A 22,331-nucleotide genomic window follows, 5' to 3' on the forward strand; every position below is an offset into this window, starting at 1 on the left:
AGTAGGGTGCCGGTCCCATATGCCAGAGGTGGCGGGTTCAAACCCAGCCCTGGCCAAAAAAAAAAAAAAAAAAAAAAAAAATGTCCCTTCTAGGCGGCACCTGTGGTTCAAAGGAGTAGGGCGCTGGCCCCATTTGCCAGAGGTGGCAGGTTCAAACCCAGCCCTGGCCAGAAACTGCCAAAAAAAAAAAAAAAAAAGTCCCTTCTATACCTATTTTCTTAAGTGTTTCGATCATAAAAGGATGCTAGATATTATCAATAGCTTTTTCTGCATCAATTGAGAGAATCATACGGTCTTTTTGTTTATGTGCTGAATTATATTTATAGATTTACGTATATTGAACCAATCTTGAGACCCTGGGATAAATCCCACTTGGTCATGGTGTGTAATTTGTTTGATGTGTTGCTGGATTCTGTTTGCTAGGATCTTGCTGAATATTTTTGCATCAATATTCATTAGTGATATTGGTCTATAATTTTCCTCTCTTGTTGGGTCTTTTCCTGATTTGGGGATCAAGCTCGTCTCAGCAGGCTTGATATATATTCTTCAACCTTCTATCTCTGCTCAGCTTCAAACCATCAGCTTACATGCTTAACTTCTGTCCTTTAATTCTCCTTCTGGACGGGAGCCTCTGGGGAAAGCTGGCTCCAGTCGGCCATCTTCCCTCCGCCCTCTCATTCTTTTTAATATAAAAAGAAAACTAGAAAATATTTTATACTAAAATCTGGCCTAGTCACGAGATAGGCAGATATTTACTCAAATACTCTGCTTACTAGATGTTGGCCTTTATCTTACGCACAATTAAAATTTATTTCAAACAAAAACTATAACATATACAATTTAGTGACTGATTTTGGAGTCATGTATTCATAATGATTCAGTTATGATTAATATGATAAAATGCTGAATAATAAAGCATTTCAAAAAAGACATAAATAAAGTAGCTTTTATTAGTCTTTTTTTTTTGGAGAAGCCAGTAATTCAATTCAAAAATATATTCCTTCCAATTTTATATAATACATGGAGTTCTAACTAAAAGCAAACAAAATGAGTAATTTCTATGTCAGCTTCTAAAACTTCTATTAAAAATATTTTTCAAAACATCTTCATTAATACTGCGAAGAGATTATATTTGGTGTCTGAAGTAGGTAATGAAAAGAAAAAAATATCATCAAAGAGGAAGGGGAGACAAAGAGATACACAGATCAATTTTGTGTCATGTGAAAAGGGCTTATTTTATACCTTACTAATACTTATATTCACATATCCTTAAGAATGTTTTAAAGGTTAAAATTTGACACAGAGCAATCTAGATAAGAAAGTTTTAAGTTTTCCTTAATTCTTATTAGCTACATTAAAGGGAGATTATAAAGAGATGACTATATAAAACTTTAATGCTTTTTGAGTTTTCTTAAGTTTCTTAAGGTAACTAAAAGAGAAGGTAACTAATAGAAAAAGGTAAGTAAAGGTCTTTGTCCTGAGCTCTAAAAACATTTGGTAAATCTCAAAGGTAAAGCAAGTATACCACAGTTATAATTTCTGAAATGAAAATTTTTTTAAATCAAAAGTGTAACTTTTGACAATTTTCTACATAAGTCCCCATAATGATGATTTTGTGACTTGTTCACCCCTACAGTATTTTGTAGTTGTAGTCTTTACCAACAAAAAAATAATTCTAGTAATTTAGTAGATATGTATACATATTATAGTTACCATAATTTAGAAAGTTAATGGTTTTCTTTACCTTTTCTATCTTTCCACCATTGATGTCACTCGGGAGGAATTTCTTGCCAATTGTTCTCAGATCTGTCTAAAATAAAAATACCATTATTAAAATAGAATTACAGAAAAAAAGCAAATCTAATCTTATGAACACCAGGTGAAATTATTTATAGTCTGTGAAACAAAAATTAAATGTTTTTTTTTTTTTATTAATCTTTTCAAGTAATATAGCTCCATACATAAGCTGCTAAAAGCATACCAGTAAAATGAACAGTAACATATATATAAGGCCTTAACTCTGGTCATATTTCTTTAGGCAACCTTTTAACTTACTAATAACTCTTCTCTGTTATATTTGAAAACTTAATTTTATGTAAATTATGGTCTGGCTAATGCTTCATTCCAAGACCAAATGACAGCTTTTGAATACATATACATAGTATATTTTTAACAACTGAACCTCATATTAACTTGGCATAATATGAAAATATTATTCTACAGGCTATGATATCCATAACATAACAAAGCTACATAATATATAAATATCCTAGGAAAATAGCACCCCTGGAATGGCAAAGAAATTATAGTAGGACTTCAGTACAGTAAAAATTTATTTCATTCATTTAAACAAACTACAGAAATAGAAGTTGGTTAATGACTACATGAAAATGCATAAGTATGTATAACTTAGCAAGAAAAAAGGACTAACATAAACAAAGTTACAGAATTCCTGACACCATCTACATAAAAAGAGAAACTTTTAAGGATTGTGTCCTCTTTATAAAGTGAAAACCTAAAGGAAATTTGTTTTTTGGTTTTTGTTTTTGTTTTTTTTATGAGACAGAGTCTCATTTTGTCACACTTGGTAGAGTGTTGTGCCATCACAGCTCACACCACTTCAAACTCTTGAGCTCAAGTGATTCTCTTGCCTCAGCCTTCCAAATAGCTAGAACTATAGGCACCCGCCATAACACCAGCTATTTTTAGAGATGGGTCTCACTCTTGCTCAGGCTGGTCTTGAATCCGCCTGCCTCTGCCTCCCAAAGTAAAGGAAATTTGTTCAGAGGAAGGGTCAATACTCATGAGAAAGCTTCGATTATTTAGGCTAAGAAATTATCTTGATGTCTGATAGTCACACTAGCATAATAACTGAAGATGCATTGTTTTATTATTCTTTAAAATATCATCACCTTGGGAACAAAATATCACAGATTAGAGTACATTTAATCACATAAATAATAAAGGAGTAATTTTTGTTATACTTGAGGAGAAATACCAGATGATTAAAATTACGTGATGTGAAATATATACATCTAGAGAAGTAGGTCTTCTTTGAACACCTGCAATGATAGAATGTCTTCCTATTTGAAACACGTAAACATGGCCAGCTTAAGAAACAAGATTGTAAATTATACAACCCCCGCAGATCCTTTCCAGTCTTCATAATTTATACCCTCAATATAATACAAGAATTGCTCCTAAACTAAAACTCACCAAATGGAATTGTCAGGCAAACTAATCCCCAAATCCAAACATTTGTGTGACAATGCTTTAGGTTTATGCTTTTTGAAGCCTCAAATCAATAAAAGGATGAAAAGAATTACAAACCGTCCCTTAGGCTATATGCTTTTTCACTTTGAAAGTACTGAGTAAAATACAGGTAAAAAATACTTTCTTACTCTAGCCTTTCCTATATTAAGTTTGTTTTGAAGATTAAATGTTAATATATGCGAAGCATTTAACACACTACTTGTACAGAGTAAGCACTGACTATTAGCCATCATATTTATTTCAGTGAATGTAAAACACATATATTTTGTTATCACCTGAACATACATAACCTTCAAATCAATAATGCAACTAACAGTTCATAAAAAATAAGCTATATTCTGAAGTCACTCAAAGGCTGAAATATTTCAATATCAATGAGAAACAGAATATATACAAATTTTATAATATACCAAGGTCTCTCATTTCTGGCTTTTATCAATAATCATGGAATTTAATTTAAACTAAAATGAAGCATCAATGCAAAGTAAATGAGCACTAGACAAAAAATCTTAAACTTTGATTCATCCCAACTATAATTAATTAATCATATGACACTATCACAAATTCTTTAAACAGTTAATTTATACCTCTATAAAATAGAAAAAAACACCACCAACCCTATTTCACACAATTGTCAAGCTAATAAGAGACAATGCATTCAAAAGTTATGAATGCATTTTTAACTTCTAAAGTGCTATATACATATATCTTAGGGAATGTTATTTAGATGTATTTTTAGCAAGATGAAAATGACCTACAAAATCTTTAAAAATCTTAAAGTCAAAGTCAATGCATAAGTACTAAAAAGGCAATTTTGTTATTCCAATGCCATTATATAAGGATTGCTAGGACACTAACTGGGTCCAAAAATACTTTTATATTGAACAGAAAAAATAATGTAGAAGAAATATTTAGCCTATAAAAAATGTTTTTAACAATTTTCAAAGCATTTACCTACACACACTCTCACACACACAAACACACAAGATTCCTATGTATTCAAGTTAAAGATAATATCTATTTGACAAATAGTTTTATATTAAACATAATCTTAAATAAAAATACTGTGTATTTTTAAATTTTGACTAATAATACTCAGCAGTTTAAGACTGAGTTATCACTAAATTTTTTCTCAGTAATGAAATGCACATAGAACCTCTGTAAGTTGACTACCACCCAAAGAACTATAAGAAACCGGGTCAACATAGAGAGGTGGTCAACATTAGGAAGAAGGCCTACTGTACCAATACATACATGTGGGATCTATGAAAACTAGGTTAACTTAGGGAAGTGGTCAATGTAGAGAGGTGATCGACTATATGGTGGTTCTCCTGTATTTGAACCCAAAATTACATGTTGGATTTTAATGCCATTTCTTAAAATTCTTACTCTCCAGGTTAAAGAGTATTAATTAAAATTAAGAATTTTTCTTTACTAATACAAAAATTCAATCATAAAAGTTACATAGCAAGTCTAATGCAGCTTTCTTTAGACAGGCTGGCACCTGGGGACATTGCACTTGAACTATTCCCTAATTGAAAATGTGGTTCACTGCATAGACTGTTCTTATAAGGAATATGAATTATGATGAACACCTGCTTTTTTTTCTGGGAGGAGTTTAGAATTTTTGTACATGCCAAGTAGAAAGTACCTTTGTTGGCAGCCCAATAAAAGCCAAGGTTAGTAGTCTTTAAAGGGCTTCCCTGGGCAGAAACACTGTCTACATGTTATTGCATTGTTTACTGCAACTAAACAAGCTCAGTGTATACCCCACATGGGAAAGAGAAGATAAGATCAACCATGGATTATTCTCCCAATGTACAGGGTGTCCATAAAGTTCATGTCCAATTTAAAATTTTAAACTATTTTAAATTACATATGAATTTTATGGACACCCTGTATAATTAGTGTGTATGTGTGTGTGCATATATGTATATAAAATAAGAACCAATAAGGCAGATCTTTATTAACTAGTGGCTAATTTCCTACAATCACTCAAAAGTTAAAAACATTCAACAGGACACTAAAAATATATAAATTTTATTAAAAGATGATAGATTTGAAAAGTAGATGATGTGTGTAGTATAGGCTTCATCCTGATTCAAAGGGTTTTTTCCCATTTTCATATGGCATGATACCTTTGGAGTATGATACTGCATATTTTAGCGAAAATGATAAAAATAAATTCATTCAGATAATGGTAATTATGCACCTTTTATGTGCAAAGCACAAGTATTAATACTGCATCTTGATTTATTTTATTTAAAGTTTCACACCAGTTATAGGTAGTTCACTGCTATATACCTAAGTTTATAAATGAGAAAAATAAAGAATAGCAGATGTTAAGATAGCAAAATGTCTTTCCTAACATCTTTAGAAAGTTTTTTGTAAATAAGGAAATAAAATAGTTCTTTTCAATATTTAAAGAATATTCACTAAATTCCATGCAAGTCAAAGAGTCTGTGATATATATGCAATTTTTTAATAATAAATAATGTGTATAATTTTATAATTCCTTCCTTTTTTTTTTTGAGATAGGGTCTTACTCTTTGCTCAGGTTAGAGCGCAGTAGCATCACTGAACAAACTCCTGGGTTTAAGGTATCTTCCTGACTCAACTTCCAGAATAGCTGGGACTACAGGCACGCACCACCACACCCAGTTAATGTTTTCTTTAATTTCTTGTAAAGACTGGGTCTCAATATGTTGCTTAGGTTAGCCTTGAATCCTGGCCTCAAGTGATCCTCCCAGCCCAATCTTGCTTAGTGCTGGTATTACAAGCATGAGCCACATACAACCAGCCAACATGCAAAATTTCTAGCTAATGTTAATTACAAAAAATTTAATCATTTATTAAAAACCTAAATACTTAGTTCAGAAACAAAAAATAATGTTTGTTCATCTTACTGAATAAAATTAAATAAAGCTGAAAAAAGACAAAGTTCAGGACATAAATTTTATCTATTTAATTCTATAAACAAAATTTACGTGACTTTAAAAAAAATTATCCAGAGTTATATATTTATTTATATTTTAAATGTTCGTATTGCCCACCATTTCTGGTTTACATTGGGCAGTGATAGAAAAGATTTATCAGACAACAGTTCGCTTATGAATTTCATTGATCATGCACCACAACAGAAAAATTTGATTGTGAATAGATTGTTACTATATGATAACTTTAAAAAACTATCAGGGTAACTGAGGGATTGAGAAAAGAGTATTTGTTTAGCCACATGTTTATTTCAAACTATTTTTATAACTTTTGAAAAAAGTCCAAAGCCAATTCAATTATGGAAAAGATAATAGCTACAGGGTTGGGTGGAGGAAAACAAAAATATATATACTAAAACATAAAGCAATGTAAACAGATTAATTTTCTTATTTTGCTTTTCTGTATTTTCTTACATGTTCTATAATAGTATTACTTTTATCATCAAGAAAAGTTACTTTGAAATAATAAACACAATTGTCAAAAAGCAATAACCTAGACTTTCCATATAAATTAAATGGCAATTTATTATAATGAATGGTCAGTTTTTATTATTACACAGCTACTATAAATGTTATAAAATTCTGTAAGTGATCACTGAGTGAAAAAAAAGGAGTATTACTTGCATTTTTTCCCTTTTTATTGGACTCTATAGAATAGATGTTAATAACTGGCTGATAATGAGATTACCAAATTCAATGAACATCACTATAACTTAAAATGGAAAAAAAAGAAAGATGTTCTCCATATTACTTATCACAAAATTCAGTTTATTCTGAGACTTTTTTATTAATATGCCTTCCAGATTTAAAATGTTCATAAGTTAATAAATATAACCTACATTGAGAGCAATCAGGATGATGTCATTTACACTGACTTTGTCAGGAGAACTTGTGCAAGCTTCAATGCCTTCATCTGAAAGATACCTGTTAAAATAAAATAAATGGCTTAATATTATCTAAATCAAAATTAACCAAAATTCTTAAGTCTACATGCAGTTTTGTTTTCTAATATAAAATGCTTCCACTACAAATACTAGGGAAAGTGTCCTGTTTATTTACTATTTCTGATGGAACAGAATTTACAATGCCTATTTTTCCTCTTTTGTACCCATAAAGAGATATCACATCAATACAATTATTCCTGTGCTTTCTAAGAAAAGCTATTTAAACGCCAATATACTTCTGAAGGAATGTTACCAACTAACTACATTTGCTATTTTATAAATATGTTATCTAATATAACAAATATTTGGAAACATAAAAGCCTTGAAAAAGAGGGCAAGATGTGCTGTAAAAATAGAACTAAAAAAACAACACAGCCTTAAACTTAGTCCAACAGAAATTTCCCTGGAACTACTTTCTCACATTATCTTCTCAAGTCTCCCTTTTTTAACTGTATGTTCTCAAAAATCCTTTAATAAATCTACTAATTCCAAGTAACACAAAGATAGGAAACTTTTTACCATGTATCTTTTATTTTTCCCATCTCTTTTCAGTTTTTTTTTTTTACTCAATGCCTTTTTTGCCTTTTGTTCTTTCATCCAGTACAAACCAGTCATGCATCTGTCACAGGCAATAATTAATTCAAGAGTAAAGAGATTACTGAATCCGTAAGAGAAAAAAAAAAATCATCTCTATCTCACCTACCCACACACAACATAGACATTTAGAAATTCTTTGATAAATTCTAAAGTTCAGGTATCATTCACCAAAACGTACACCTATAAAAAGGCCCACTAACATCTCATATTTTTTGATAATGAGTATCAACTCTTTCAAGTAAAAGGTTAACGCTACCAATACCACTGCAGACATTCTCTCACTGTAAAAGGATCTGGACTACTAGTCTAACAAATGTAAGTCAAGACCATTCTTGATAACCAGCAATTCTACCTTCAACCTCCAACATAAAAGTGTTTCTAAGACACTTCTCAAAGTGAGCCATGCCCAGACACAATCAAAAATGCATGGTTAAGAAGCAAAGAATAATTTCTCAAAAGAGCAAATGAAAAGAAAGGTGAATAATTAGGACCATACAACAGAGCAACAAAATATTAACATTAATAAGCATAAGCAAGATTAAGGAGATAAAAGTCAAGGAAGTGTATATTGTAATCAAAGCAAGAATATTAACAAAATTAGGCACTCTTTAAAGTTCAAGACCATGGCAGTGCTAACTTACAATAATGAATGAAGGCAAGTAGTTAAATGAGTGACAGAGATAAAATAGAAATGTTAAATATGAAGAAGAGTCAATAAGAATGAACAGAAGGTAGTCAGGAATGACAGCACACAAGTGACCACAGAATACAAATGTTTATGGTCAACTTAGATGGTTAAAACCTGCTTTAATTCAAAATGACTATGGTAACTTCTTTATTATCCTATAAATTTTTCACTGCTCATAGCCATTAACTATCTATAATTCTAATTAATCATTTTACAAGTTCAAGTTCAGTACTATAAATATTAATTAAGCCGCTATTATGTGAAAAGTATTGTGTGAATTAGTACTAAGATCAAAGTGGTGAAGGGGCCAGGAAAGTACATAGAATAGTAAAAGCAAAAACTTAGAAGTGAAGAAGTGTGAAGCACCCTCTAGAGCAGTGGTTCTCAACCTTCCTAATGCCGCGATGTATTTTCACTGTTACAAAAGGGGTTGCGACCCACAGGTTGAGAAGCGCTGCTCTAGAGGTGATATGCTGATATTATGGCTGAAAAATGAAGAAGAAATGAAAGAACAGGTTGATAACAATTTTATTATAGAAAGCCAACAGTGCACAAAAGGATAAGGGTAATATAGTAAATGTTGATTAATTATAAAAACAGAACTTTCCAAACTCCTACACAGGAAGAAATTACAGGCAATGACTAATACAATACTTTGTCTTCTTAGAAAGGCAACTCTAAAGTGAAAAGATTATAGGATGGCAGATGAGCTACAATGGATGTTTAAAAATAACCAAAGTTCATCTCTTCAATTTTACAGATGAAGAAAACGAGCCCTAGAGATATTAAACTTGTCCAAAAAATACAGATTTAGAAGATGCAAAGAATGATTTCTAAAAGTTCAGAAGTCTTTCCATTACAACACACCGTTTTTATCTAATGATTAGAAATTCAACAGTTGTTAGAACAATAAAAATACCCATCCCTTCAAAAAATAAAAAAAGAAAGTCTATCTCACAAAACTTCTAAAGGGAGTGTCAATTTGACTTTTCCTACTTATCAGTCGAATAGAGGTGTCTTTCAAATATCTGTCTAAGCCTTCCTGAATATAACAAATAATAAAATGTGGCTCAGCCTCAATTTCCAAATTTTATAAAGTCTCCTTTGCCCACTGCTTCATATTTCAAAAAAAATCAAAAAACTTGAGATTTAAGTGTTTACTTCATAATTATCAAGAAACAGAACACCCATTCACAGCTCTCCCTGAGTAACAACTTAGTGATCCTTCTGTAAATACTGGATCATATTCAAGAAAGAATGAACCTACATCAGTGTTTTTCAGCCTTTTTTTTTTTCTTTTTTCTTTGCAGTTTTTGGCCGGGGCTGGGTTTGAACCCGTCACCTCCGGCATATGGGGCCTGTGCCCTACTCCTTTGAGCCACAGGCGCTGCCCTGTTTTTCAACCTTTTTTTATCTCATGACACACTTGAACCTATAGTTAGAACTTCCGCAGCACACTTAACGTTGATCAAAAAAAAAAGAGTAAAGAATATACTTACAGTGCTTTGAACTTTGTTCAAAAATAATTTAAATACTGAAATTTAAAAACTTGCATGGCACACCACTGTGCCATGGCCCACTGTTTGAAAATCACTGACCTAAATTAGCGAAGTATTTAAAACTCTAATATTATCTATCAATGAATAAAACAAGTGATAAAAAGCCAAATGCCAAAATCTGCTTCAAAATGTAACTGTGGTCATCAGGAAAGAATGGACCTGAAAATTAAAGCAGGTGCACCCAATATGTCCCCATGCAAACCTGCCTGGTGGATCTCAAGGGAAGAGAATTATAATCAGTTTCCATGTGCCAGAAGAAACTAAACTCAGAGAGCTGTTGTTTAAAACAGTAGCAAAAGCATACATTATTTCTTTAGTGGAGATTTTGAACAATAATATAAAATCACTCATCACTAAACTAAAAATATATCTGAATACATGTACATTTTATTGACAAGAAGGGCACTAAAAGTATAAATTTCTTACAGAACAGACTAATATATCATAGCAATTTTACCTTCAAATGATACGATTTTAAACCACCACAGTTTAGTAAGTGCTCAAATTTATTTCAAAAAGTGATTTTAGAAAATACTTTTCTTTTTTCACACATAGAAGATGTTAAAATTCTGTCATATTACTGGTAATCCTGAGCAATTTTTTACTTCAGAAATGGCATTTTAAAATTAATGATAATCCACCAATTTGGAGGAGTACTTTTTACTAATGTGGATAATAAATTCAACAAGGGTCACACACCCTAACTGCCACTGCCAGAACTGTCTTCACCTCATGCTCAAAAGTCATTTGGCATATAAAACAGACATACTCAAACCACAGTTCAAGAATCTCAATTGGCAGAAAACTGTGATAACAATGTCAGTTGGATCTCATTTATCAACTCCAGAAAGTTCCTTTGATCACTTTCTTTGAAAGCAGGTAAAATCTTTGGGTCTCACTCACTCACTAGTTATGATGTACACACAGTCTGACAATTAAATTCACGAACTTGTCCTAGAAAAAGTGCTGTCACTTTTGAAGTACTTCCCTTGGGAAGCTATGCACCCAGGCCAGTGTCTAGTCTACTTTTCAAAGCAATTTTGGAACTCCTTTACTGGAATGGCCATCAGAATTGTCATCATATTACCCCTTCATGTCATCAAAATGTCTTCCTTTCAATATTTTCCTTTATCTTTGGGTAAAGAAAAAAGTCACTGGGGACAGCAGGTCAGTAGGGAGGGTGTTCCAATACAGTTATTTGATTATTGTCTAAAAACTCCCTAACAGATAATGCCGTGTAAACTAGTACATTGTTATGATGCAAGAGCCATGAGTTGTTGCTGAAAAGTTCAGGTCATTTTCATGCAGCCTTTTCAGCACTCCCAAATAGTAAACTTGATTAACTGTTTGCCCAGTTGGTACAAATTCATGATGAACGATCCCTCTAGCATCACAAAAGGTTACCAACATTGTTTTGACTCTTGATTTGGACTGACGGAACTTTTTTGGTCATGGACAGTTGGCTGACATCCATTGTGCACTTTGACACTGTTTCAGAGTCATATTGGTACACTCAGTGATAACACAGCCCAAAAAATCCTCTTGCCTCTCCCAAAAGGCGTTGGCAAATTTCAACTCTTCCTTTGCTTTTGTTCATCAGTGAGCTCCGTCAGGACCATCTTTGCACAACTATTTTATGCCCAGATTTTCAGTTAAGATTTTCCTGATTCTCTATTGATGTTTATCTGGCCTGCTATGCTTCTCAGTCAGCTGACAAATCTGACACACAATTTGATGAATTTTTACAGTATTTTCGTCAGTTCTGCTCATTACTGATCACTCTGGCCTCTCTTCATCAAGGACACTTTCTCTCCCCTCAGAAAAAATGTTTAATCCATTTGTATATTGCCATTTTCTTCATGGTATTATCCCTATAACAAGTCCCTAACAAGGGACTAACAAATCCTGATTTCACTTCTAACTAACAAGTCCCTGATTTCATTTCTACTCTTGTCAAGTTTAACAAAAAATTTAATGTGTATTCACTGTTCTAATACAAGCTGTTACACTCTTGCAACAGCACACAAAAACACACAATAATGAATGCCACTCAGTAACAGACTGTCACATGCTGACACAAACAAAGCTGCAAAGACACTGATATATCAAGGTTATGAACCCTTAGCAAGTTGTTCATTGCAGCCAAGGTAAGTAAGTGTATAGTGGCAAACTAGTGTATAGCAGCAAACGAGGCATCAGACCTCATACATAAAGAAGAGAAAAAAGGCAAAACTATGAAACACCTACCCCAGCTAACTCAACTCCAGTTAACTATTTGCATGAGGATAAATAAAGTAGTTACGGTCACAGATCTGAATCTCAGCTTTTAAATTTTTACAAAGCAATGTACAAACCATACAAACAGGTTTCAGCCTACAGGTGGCACACACACTTAAACATTAGTTTAAGTTATTTGCTTTTGTTCACTTTTATGCTAGTTATTACTGTTCTTCCAAGTTGTCTTTGACATACAGTGTCGTCTCATAAATGTCTTTCATGATTTGTACATTAAGATACTTGTCTTCCTTTCCAAGCAAAAAAGGAACAAAGTGTCTTTTCGGCCACTTTGTATGACACTGGGAGAACACAGAACATGATTATGCCTGTAACGAGTGCTCTCTCCTGAGTTATCTACATAACACTAAAAAGTGTCAAATCATTTATGGTCATTAAAAATTTTACAAACTGGACATATACAGAAACTACCCTTACCTCAGACTTCCAAGACTACTTACATTTTTAAGGGATGGGGAGAGACATTTTAATTGGCCAGAAACTGAGCTATAAATACAAACACTAACGTTTTCTTCCCTCCATCCATCTCCACCCACTGAAATGATGAATGCCCACTCAAATCTGAACTGAGACCTGAGTTCCTAAAATAATCAAATACAGAATCTAGTATTGTACATTAATACATTGAAGATACATGTGTATTTAATAAAAACACCAACGAATAAAATCAAGAGTGAAAACATTTTTCTCAAGTGGAGTAGGACTATATCAAATAAAATAAAGGAGCTATCTGAATAGTAATTGATACACAATACTCTTAACTGTCTCTGAATAAAACCCAACTAAAATGTTTTTATTTGGTTTTGGGTGTGTCTGACCAGTATGTGATTATTTGCTACCATGCTTAGGTTAGTAGACCGTATGTGACATCCAAATATCAAAATAGGAATTTAATATATGAATCCCAGTTTAGCTACAAAGAAAATAAAGTTAACTAACTCCCAATTACCTAAGCTAATGTGAGGACATTGGAGAATAAAACATAACAGATATCTATCAAAAATCATCTATATTAAAACATACTTTTGATCTTTATAAATATGGAAGTTCCTGTCCTACCGCAAATTCCCAAAACTTTAATATTATAAAAATAATTTTTTCAATTACCTATATAAGGATCTTTCTATTCACTCTGCCTATTCTGCTTCTATCCCTGTAGTGTATTATTTTTTTTCTATTATTCTTATGGGCTCTTTCTGTACCCAGATAGAGACATTGAAACAACTGCCTTACTGATTCCCTCTTCTGGGGCAGGAAATGGCTTATAAATTCCTGTTTATGAAAACAACTTGGGAAAATACATTTAGCCATATGGAGTAGTAAGATTAGTAAGGTAACAAGGGTGATAAGAACTTGGACACAAAATTTGCTTTCAGATAAACTGGCACAGATACAATCAATATATTTAACATAGCTTGCACGTACATTAGAGGGGGAAAATCACAGACAAGAATATAATGGGTAAACCAGCAATTAGTTGAATGAACCCTTTGGATTCCAAGCCCAAATCTCCATAAAGCAGAGCAAATAGAAGGATCAGAATTCTACTAAAGGTAACTCAGAAGAGGGAATCAAGTACTTCTATCACTAACATTTTCTTTTCTTGTTTAAGTAGAGTAGCCACCTACTAGCCCAAAATGAATACTACAATCTTTATTCCAACAACTATATCAGGACCTGAATCAATGCTAGCCTAAAATTTTCCCAATGGCTTATATATGAATATATCAGATGAATAAAGTTATGTTTTATTTAAAGGACTTCTAAGTATCAGCATATAGCGTTAATCTAGTAAACTATTCTCAACACAAGATTTTATTCAGTAGTAAACTATCTCTTAAAAAGCAGTATTTTTTATTTTTACTTTTTATTACTTCTTTGAAAGCATAAAGATGTATTATTTCCACCACTTAACTAACCCATGGCATTAATTTTCTACATATAAACATGCATACACACACCAGAGTGTTATATATGAAAGTAGAAACACTAAAAGCAATAATGAAAGGAATGAAGAAACCATGAAAAATTAACCTGCATAAAAACTCAAAGAATGAATACGTTAAAAGATCTTTAAAGTTACTTAATACTACAGAAGCATCTTTTCCTAAATAAACAACTTTGAAAAATGTGAAACAATACAAAATACTTTGATATACATAATTAACATCTACTCAAATTTCATTATTTTAGTAGCCAGACCAAATTATGTATTTTTAACATTTTTATTTATTTATTAATTTTTTAGAGACAATATCTCACTTTGTCACCCAGGCTGGAGTGCAGTGACACAATTATCATTCATCGCATCCTTGAACTGGGCTCAAGCGTTCATCCTACCTCAGCCTCCCAATATGTTGAGATTATAGGCATGAGCCACTGTGAGTGGCCTCAAAATTTATATTTTAATGACTGAACGATGGAAATTAAGAACAGTTCCAGGGAAATATCCTCTGTAAGTTTATATCTAATTTAACAGCATTTAAAAGTGTTCAAATTCTAAAAATTAAACCCAGATGTGTTTTTGTTAAGCAATTCTTTTAAAAAGCTGATCGAGACATGCACTACTTGAAAACACCACTAGATGACAACATTGTTTCACAAGTAAAATAGTGTAACACTACTGCTGTTGGATACTAAAACCCTGAAGATGTACTAAACTCACTTTAGAGTTTTCTGACATTTGTTTTTCGTTGAAGAGTAGGAATAACAAAAAATATATAATAGACTATTAAAATTTTAGAATTTGAGTTTGATACAAAGATCACTCGGCATTTTAAACTCATATTAGTAGGCATTCATGGAACACCTCACTATAAAAAAAAACTGAAGCATATCAAAAGATAATATTTTCTCCTATTCTCTCCTATAGTCATCCTTATTATTAGAAGTAATTTTATGAAAATAAAGTTGACAAATTATTAGTCTTATAGACTAATGCTTTTGCTGTGGAACAGTCACATAGAGTACATTATTTTCATCATTATTTTAATAATGTTTTTCTCTGACATCAAAATAAATAAGCATGACAATTTTAATAACTAAGCAGATGGACAATAAATCACAAGCTTCTATTTTTTATGACCCATGTTCAAAATATTAAAATATTTTCCTATACATAAACTAACCCACAATGCCATTAAGCCCAAAATGCTTATTTAATATTTTTTTAAAAATCACAGCTGAGCGAGTAAATATTCATTAATAATTCTTTTGAAATTCCTTATTCAGGTTTGCACTCAAAGGAGTAGGACACTAGCCCCATATGCCGGAGGTGGCAGGTTCAAACCCAGCCCCGGCCAAAAACTGCAAAAAAAAAAAAAAAAAGAAAGAAAAGAAATTCCTTATTCAACATATTATAAAAGTTTAGTGGCAATGGTAGCAAATATTGTTATTCCTTTTTGCAAACCATGCTTTCACACAAATTTTAAAATATAAAATGAAGGCCTGGACTTTTTACTTTCATGGGGGTTATAATTTACACTCTTCTTCCAATACAACATTTTCATACATTAATTCAAAAGCAGAGCTGAAGTTATTGTTTAATAAATCAGCCTTTAAGATTTAAGATTGATATTTGTGTCACCTTTTTCTCAGCACAAAGGTTAAAAGGTTCACATGAAGCCTAATGCCCTAAATACTATATGTATACTAACCACTGCATTATTCCATTAGTACTTAACAGAGTCTATGCCAAGGATCTCCCAAGGTGAGGCCTTCTGGAATTAATGCCAATGAGACTTCCCACTCAGTAAAATTTGTAAAAGAAATGTTATTTATAGATATAAAATATAAAAAAATACTGTATTGGAAAGTATTTTTATAAGTAGCTTGGAAAGACTATCATCTAAAAATGTAGTTTTTAGTAAAATGGGACTAGATGCAAATCTCAGCCTCACCCTTTAACATATTTGGGATCCTAATCAACTTACTTCATCTTTCTGTGCCTCAGTTTACCCCTACAAAAAATGAAGACAATACTGAAAATACTGATCTATAGAGTTGTTCTAATAAATGCGTCCACATAAAATACTGAGCATATACTAAATATTAGTTTTCTCCCTTCATAAACATTGTACCCTTGTTTAGTCTAGAAAATATTTTTTTGTCTCACGTATTAAATTTTTATTGGTATAAATAAATGCACCCTGCTCCTACTACCTCAGTGCCTCAGAATTTAGTGTCATTGATCTCAGACACCACTTCAAAATATTAGACAGACACCTATGTTCAGATATTAAAATATTTTTCTATACATAAACTAATCCATGATGACATTAAGCCCAAAATGCTTATTTAATATTTAAAAAAATTATAGCTGAGCAAGTAAATATTCATTAATTCATTAATAATTCTTTTGAAATTCCTTATTCAGTGGAATTTCACATTCCACTATCCTACAGGTGGCAGTCTTTTGGATAGTTTGCATTGAAGTTGCTGCTATCCAGGGCATCACCAAGATTGAAGTCCTCCTGGTCTTCCAGTAGGCAGCAGTAGGTGGTGATCTCAGCTTTCAGCTTGACCTTGATGTTTAGTAGAGCCTCATATTCCTGGGCCTACCACTGCTCCTCTGCCCAGGTCTGTGCCCACTCTGACACTAAGTGCAGCAGAATCCTGCTGAGATGCTCCACCTACATGGTGCAGCGTGCCTCTATCTCCTTAAGACTGTTCTCCAAGCTGGCCTTCACATTTCTCATGAAGTTCATGTATATCTCCAAGGATTAGACTGTACATGTCAGTTTTGTGAGCATCAGCTCAGCAGCTCCAATCTCAGCAGACTGCCAGGTGACCACTGTAGGGCTCTCCTGAGTCTCCTAGGACCAGTACTTACTCAGCTACTCTCAATTCTTCAGCTCATCATTCTGGGTCCAGATGTCTGCCATGATCTTGCTAAGGTTTTGGGATTTGGGGGCGTCTACCTGCACAGTGAACCCAGAGCTGGCAATCTGGATTTATTCCTCCTCATGGTTCCTTTCTATGAAGAAGAGGTACTTCCTTGAGAGCCTCAGTCTCTGTCTCCAGGAGCAGCCAAGTAACACTGGTATCATCTATGACACTGCAAATTCCATGGATGTCGCTCTCCACAGACTGGCGCATGGCCAGCTCTGTCTCATGCTTGACTCTAAAGTCATCAGTAGCAAGATGGGCATGGTCAATATGCAGAACCATGCAGGTACTGTCCACAGAATTTGCAAAGATCTCAGCCCTCAGGCCTTGATGGGCTTGAAGTAATGCAACCAGTCCCTGATCTGGGGCCCCTTTTCTCTCAGGAGTTCCCAGATTTTGCTTTCCAGCCCTCTGATTATCAGTTTCCAGGCTCCTCACTCTGTCTAGGTAGGAGGTCAGGTGGTCATTCAGTTCTTGCATGGTCTCCCTCTCAATCTGGATGTCCCCCATTTCTGCCAAACCCTGGACCATCCCAGGCCCCCAGATGCCTAGCAGAAGCTAGTGGAGCTAGATACAGAGATCTAGGATTCTGAGCCTCCCCCCACCCACCGCCCCCACATGCTGGCTGAGGTGCTGGTGGGCTGGGCGCCTAAAGGGAGCCCAGAACCGGTAGTTGGTAGAGAAGTTGGTGGGGCGGGTGGTGAAGCTCACACTGTCTGATAAGGAAAATGAGAAGATAAGACTCAGGGTTGAGTTCTATTCTAGGAAATATATTCAGAACATACTAATACTCAAAATTCTTCTGAGTTCCAATGAGAAAGGAAAAGAGTAAAACCTAAGATGAAGGGAATTTCTTCAAGGGCTACAACTAGTAAATAGCCAAACGTATTTTTCCTTATTAGTAAATCTGACTGCATATATCTAATATGCTATTCATATGGAGTTCACTGAGAAGTGAAGAAAAGTATCAGCAATACTTAATTTACATTATTAATTTGTTTAAATTCTTCAATTTTACAAAGTATTTTAACAATGAAAAATAAGTTATCCCATTAGCCTATGCAACTATTTCTGCCCCAAACAGAATTTCTAATGTAAAATACATTGCCATTTTTGACTAATGTGCCATTTATGTCCAAATTTAAAATGATGCCAAGAAACAGTTGGTAAGCAATAAGTTTACCTTTCACAATTCATGCTTACAATTGATTTAAACTAACGCCATTCATTCAAACCTTTAAAAATGAAAATTTGCTACTTCAATTACCATTGGCAATTATGACAAATATCTATTTGCATCTAGTATATGTAATCATATATCTTACAATCTAATAGCATAACTCCCTGTAAATTAAAATGAAGTAAAAATGAAAGAGGCATGTGAGAAGTACAATAGTAAAATAAAAAAGGGCAGTCACTTAAAATGCTACTTAATTGAATATTAAACTTTTTGTCAAAAAGGATAAAATAGCCCCACATATACATCTTAGTTGATAAGTATAATTTCCATTTCTTTAAAATGTACATCAAACACAAAGTGCTTATTGTTGCTTAAATTTTTGAAATTAAAATGCTCCAAAGAGAGAGGCGGAGCAAGATGGCAGCCGAGTAACAGCTTCCTTGCATCTGGGCACCGTGAGTCTGGGGAGATAGGACTCCAGGCATCTCTGGCTGGTGGGAACTGCCTATCATCACTCCTATGAAGATACAGGGAGTCAGCGAGAGACTTCTGGACCCCAAGAGGAGGACTAAAACAGTGGAAAACCGGCAAGTGGTCGCGTGTGTTCAATCCGTCTAAACCCGCCCACAACTGTAAGTTCAGTAGCAGCGAGACTGCAAACCAGAAAGGCCTTACCTGTGAACTGTTTTGATGTCCTTGGACTTGGCACTGAGTTGAACTGCCTTGGGGAAGGCCTGAGCGGGAGTGCGGAGAACTTTGGCCCTTGTCTAGGGCCCCAGTCTGAGCCGCTGAGCCAGACGGAGCTAATAGTGTTTGGCGCTGGGTCACACGGATCCATTGTCAGTGATCTGCCCCGGCAAGCTCCGCCCTCAGGGTCGCAGAGCTAGAAAAGGGTGGGAGCTGGTAACCCAGCAACCAAGTAGCCTAAGGGTGGGGTTTGAGCCGCCTTGCAGCCCTAACCCTCAGGGGCAGAGTGAGACCGGTTTTGGCACACTGAGTAAGTGGATAGCCACTTCAGCAGCAATTCCAGTGAGAAAGCTGGGAAAGCTTCTGCTCAGCAAGTTTACAAGTTCAAAGTGCCTTTTAAGTAGGCTGAAGAGACATTTAGAGTGTCTACCTGCTGGGGTTTGAGAAATCAGCAGCCTCCAGTTGTACCAGAACTGTGACTAACATCTCATACCCCAGAAGACCACGTGTTGCCCAGACAATATTCAATAACATATACAAACTGCTTTGTTTTTGGTTGTGTATTTTTTTCTTCTTTTTTTTTTGGTTTGGTTGTTTTTTTTGTTTGTTTATTTTGACGTTGCTGATGTTCTTTTCTTTTTTTAATTTCAATCTTTTCCACACAGATCCCTTTTTCTTTCTCAATTTTCCTAGTTTAATTATAATTTCCCATTGCTGCCTTTTTTAATAACTTCAACTTCATTTTTGCTAGTGTTTCTACGAATATAATTTGGTTTTTCACCCAATTTTATCCCCGTAAAGTTTTCTGTTTGCTTCTTTTGGTTTGATTTATAGCATTTTTGTCTTTCCTCTCTACTTGGTGGAGGTGGGGTACTGTGTCTGATCAGGTTAGCAAAGAGCTGCTGACCTCAAGGGAACCACGCAACTGGGCACCCCCAGAAGGTGGGGTTTTTTAAGGTTGTGTCAAAGTACCCTACTGTACACCTATATTGCCCTGTCTCCCTCTTTCTGTGCCTCTCTTCTTTTTGTCAATATTCCTTATACCCACCCCCTCTCCTTTCTCTATCTTTCTTTTTTTCTTATCACTCGGTCCTCCTTTCTTTCATCCCCTTTTTTTGCTCTTCAACCTTCTCACCCTTCTGGTCCTGTAACCCTTAGTCCACAGGCACAACAACTTAAAGAGCAAGAGGAAGTGAAAGGAAAATTAGGGCAAGGAAACAGATAAAAGAAATCACTCATGAGGAAGAATCAGCAGAAAACTCCAGGCAACATGAAGAACCAGTCTAGAACAACCCCACCAAGGGACCATGAGGTAGCTACAGCAGATGATTCCACCAGTATAGAAATGTTAGGAATGACAGAAAGGGAATTTAGAATACACATGTTGAAAACAATGAAAAATGATGGAAACAATGAAGGAAATTGCTAATAAAGTGGAAAATAACCAAAAGGAAATCCAAAAACAGAATCAAATAAGAGATGAACGATATGAAGAATATAAAAAGGATATAGCAGACCTGAAGGAACTGAAACAGTCAATTAGGGAAATTAAAGATACAATGGAAAGTATCAGCAACAGGTTAGACCATGCAGAAGAAAGAATTTCAGAGGTAGAAGACAAAGTTCTTGAGATAACTCAGACAGTAAAAGAGGCAGAAAAGAAGAGAGAGAAAGCAGAACGTTCACTGTCAGAATTATGGGACTTTATGAAGCGTTCCAACATACGAGTTATAGGAATTCCAGAAGGGGAAGAAGAATGCCCCAGAGGAATGGAAGCCATACTAGAGAATATTATAAAAGAAAATTTCCCAAACATCACCAAAGAGTCTGACACACTGCTTTCAGAGGGATATCGGACCCCAGGTCGCCTTAACTCTAACCGAGCTTCTCCAAGACACATTGTGATGAACCTGTCCAAAGTCAAGACAAAAGAAAAGATTCTGCAAGCTGCCAGGAGTAAGCGCCAGTTGACCTACAGGGGCAAATCCATCAGAGTGACCTCAGACTTCTCTAATGAAACTTTCCAAGCAAGAAGACAATGGTCATCTACCTTTAACCTACTTAAACATAACAATTTTCAGCCCAGAATTCTGTACCCTGCTAAGCTAAGCTTCAGAATTGACGGAGAAATCAAATCATTTACGGATATAGAAACATTGAGGAAATTCGCCACAACAAGACCAGCTCTACAGGAAATACTTCAACCTGTTCTGCACACTGACCACCACAATGGATCAGCAGCAAAGTAAGAACTCAGAAATCAAAGGACAAAACCTAACCTCCACACTGATGCAAAAGATAAAACTAAGCAATGGACTCTCACCAAATAAGACGAATAGAATACTACCACACTTATCAATTATCTCAATAAATGTTAATGGCTTGAATTCCCCACTGAAGAGACATAGATTGGCTGACTGGATTAAAAAACACAAGCCATCCATTTGCTGTCTGCAAGAAACACACCTGGCCTCAAAAGACAAATTAAAGCTCCAAGTCAAGGGTTGGAAGACAATTTTTCAGGCAAACGGAATTCAGAAGAAAAGAGGAGTTGCGATCTTATTTTCAGATACATGTGGATTTAAAGCAACCAAAGTCAAAAAAGACAAAGATGGTCACTTTATATTGGTCAAGGGAAAAATACAACAAGAAGACATTTCCATTCTAAATATTTATGCACCCAATTTAAATGCTCCCAGATTCTTGAAGCAGACCTTACTCAGTCTGAGCAATATGATATCTGATAATACCATCATAACAGGGGACTTTAACACACCTCTTATCGAGCTGGACAGATCCTCTAAACAGAACTTAAACAAAGATGTAAGAGATTTAAATGAGACCCTACAACAACTATGCTTGATAGATGCATATAGAACACTCCACCCCAAAGAAAAAGAATATACATTCTTCTCATCACCCCATGGAACATTCTCCAAAATTGATCATATCCTGGGACACAAAACAAATATCAACAGAATCAAAAGAATTGAAATTTTACCTTGTATCTTTTCAGACCATAAGGCACTAAAGGTGGAACTCAACTCTAACAAAAATGCTCAAGCCCACCCAAAGGCATGGAAATTAAACAATCTTCTGTTGAATAACAGATGGGTGAAGGAAGAAATAAAACAGGAAATCATTAACTTCCTTGAGCATAACAACAATGAAGACACAAGCTACCAAAACCTGTGGGATACTGCAAAAGCAGTTTTGAGAGGAAAATTC

General features: G+C 34.4%; 1 protein-coding gene across 7 annotated transcripts in view; it reads right to left on the reverse strand.

Moving 5' to 3' along the window:
• TDRD3 (tudor domain containing 3) overlaps nucleotides 1-22,331 on the reverse strand; it is a 185,190-nt gene that overhangs the window by 127,375 nt on the left and 35,484 nt on the right. For 5 of the 7 annotated variants that reach the window (XM_053563595.1, XM_053563594.1, XM_053563593.1 and 2 more), the window contains 2 exons: nucleotides 7,106-7,190; nucleotides 1,745-1,810 (listed from right to left, as the gene is read on the reverse strand). Coding sequence is in view for 1 of the 7 variants with exons in the window: in XM_053563593.1 (XP_053419568.1) it covers nucleotides 1,745-1,810; nucleotides 7,106-7,190 (151 nt within the window). In the remaining 6 variants the exon portion in view is untranslated. Of the gene's footprint in view, nucleotides 1-1,744; nucleotides 1,811-7,105; nucleotides 7,191-22,331 lie in introns of those variants that run through there. The other 2 variants (XM_053563596.1, XM_053563602.1) reach the window with 2 other exon arrangements.

The sequence above is a fragment of the Nycticebus coucang genome, chromosome 15, assembly GCF_027406575.1.
Source record: "Nycticebus coucang isolate mNycCou1 chromosome 15, mNycCou1.pri, whole genome shotgun sequence".
NCBI lineage: Eukaryota > Metazoa > Chordata > Mammalia > Primates > Lorisidae > Nycticebus > Nycticebus coucang.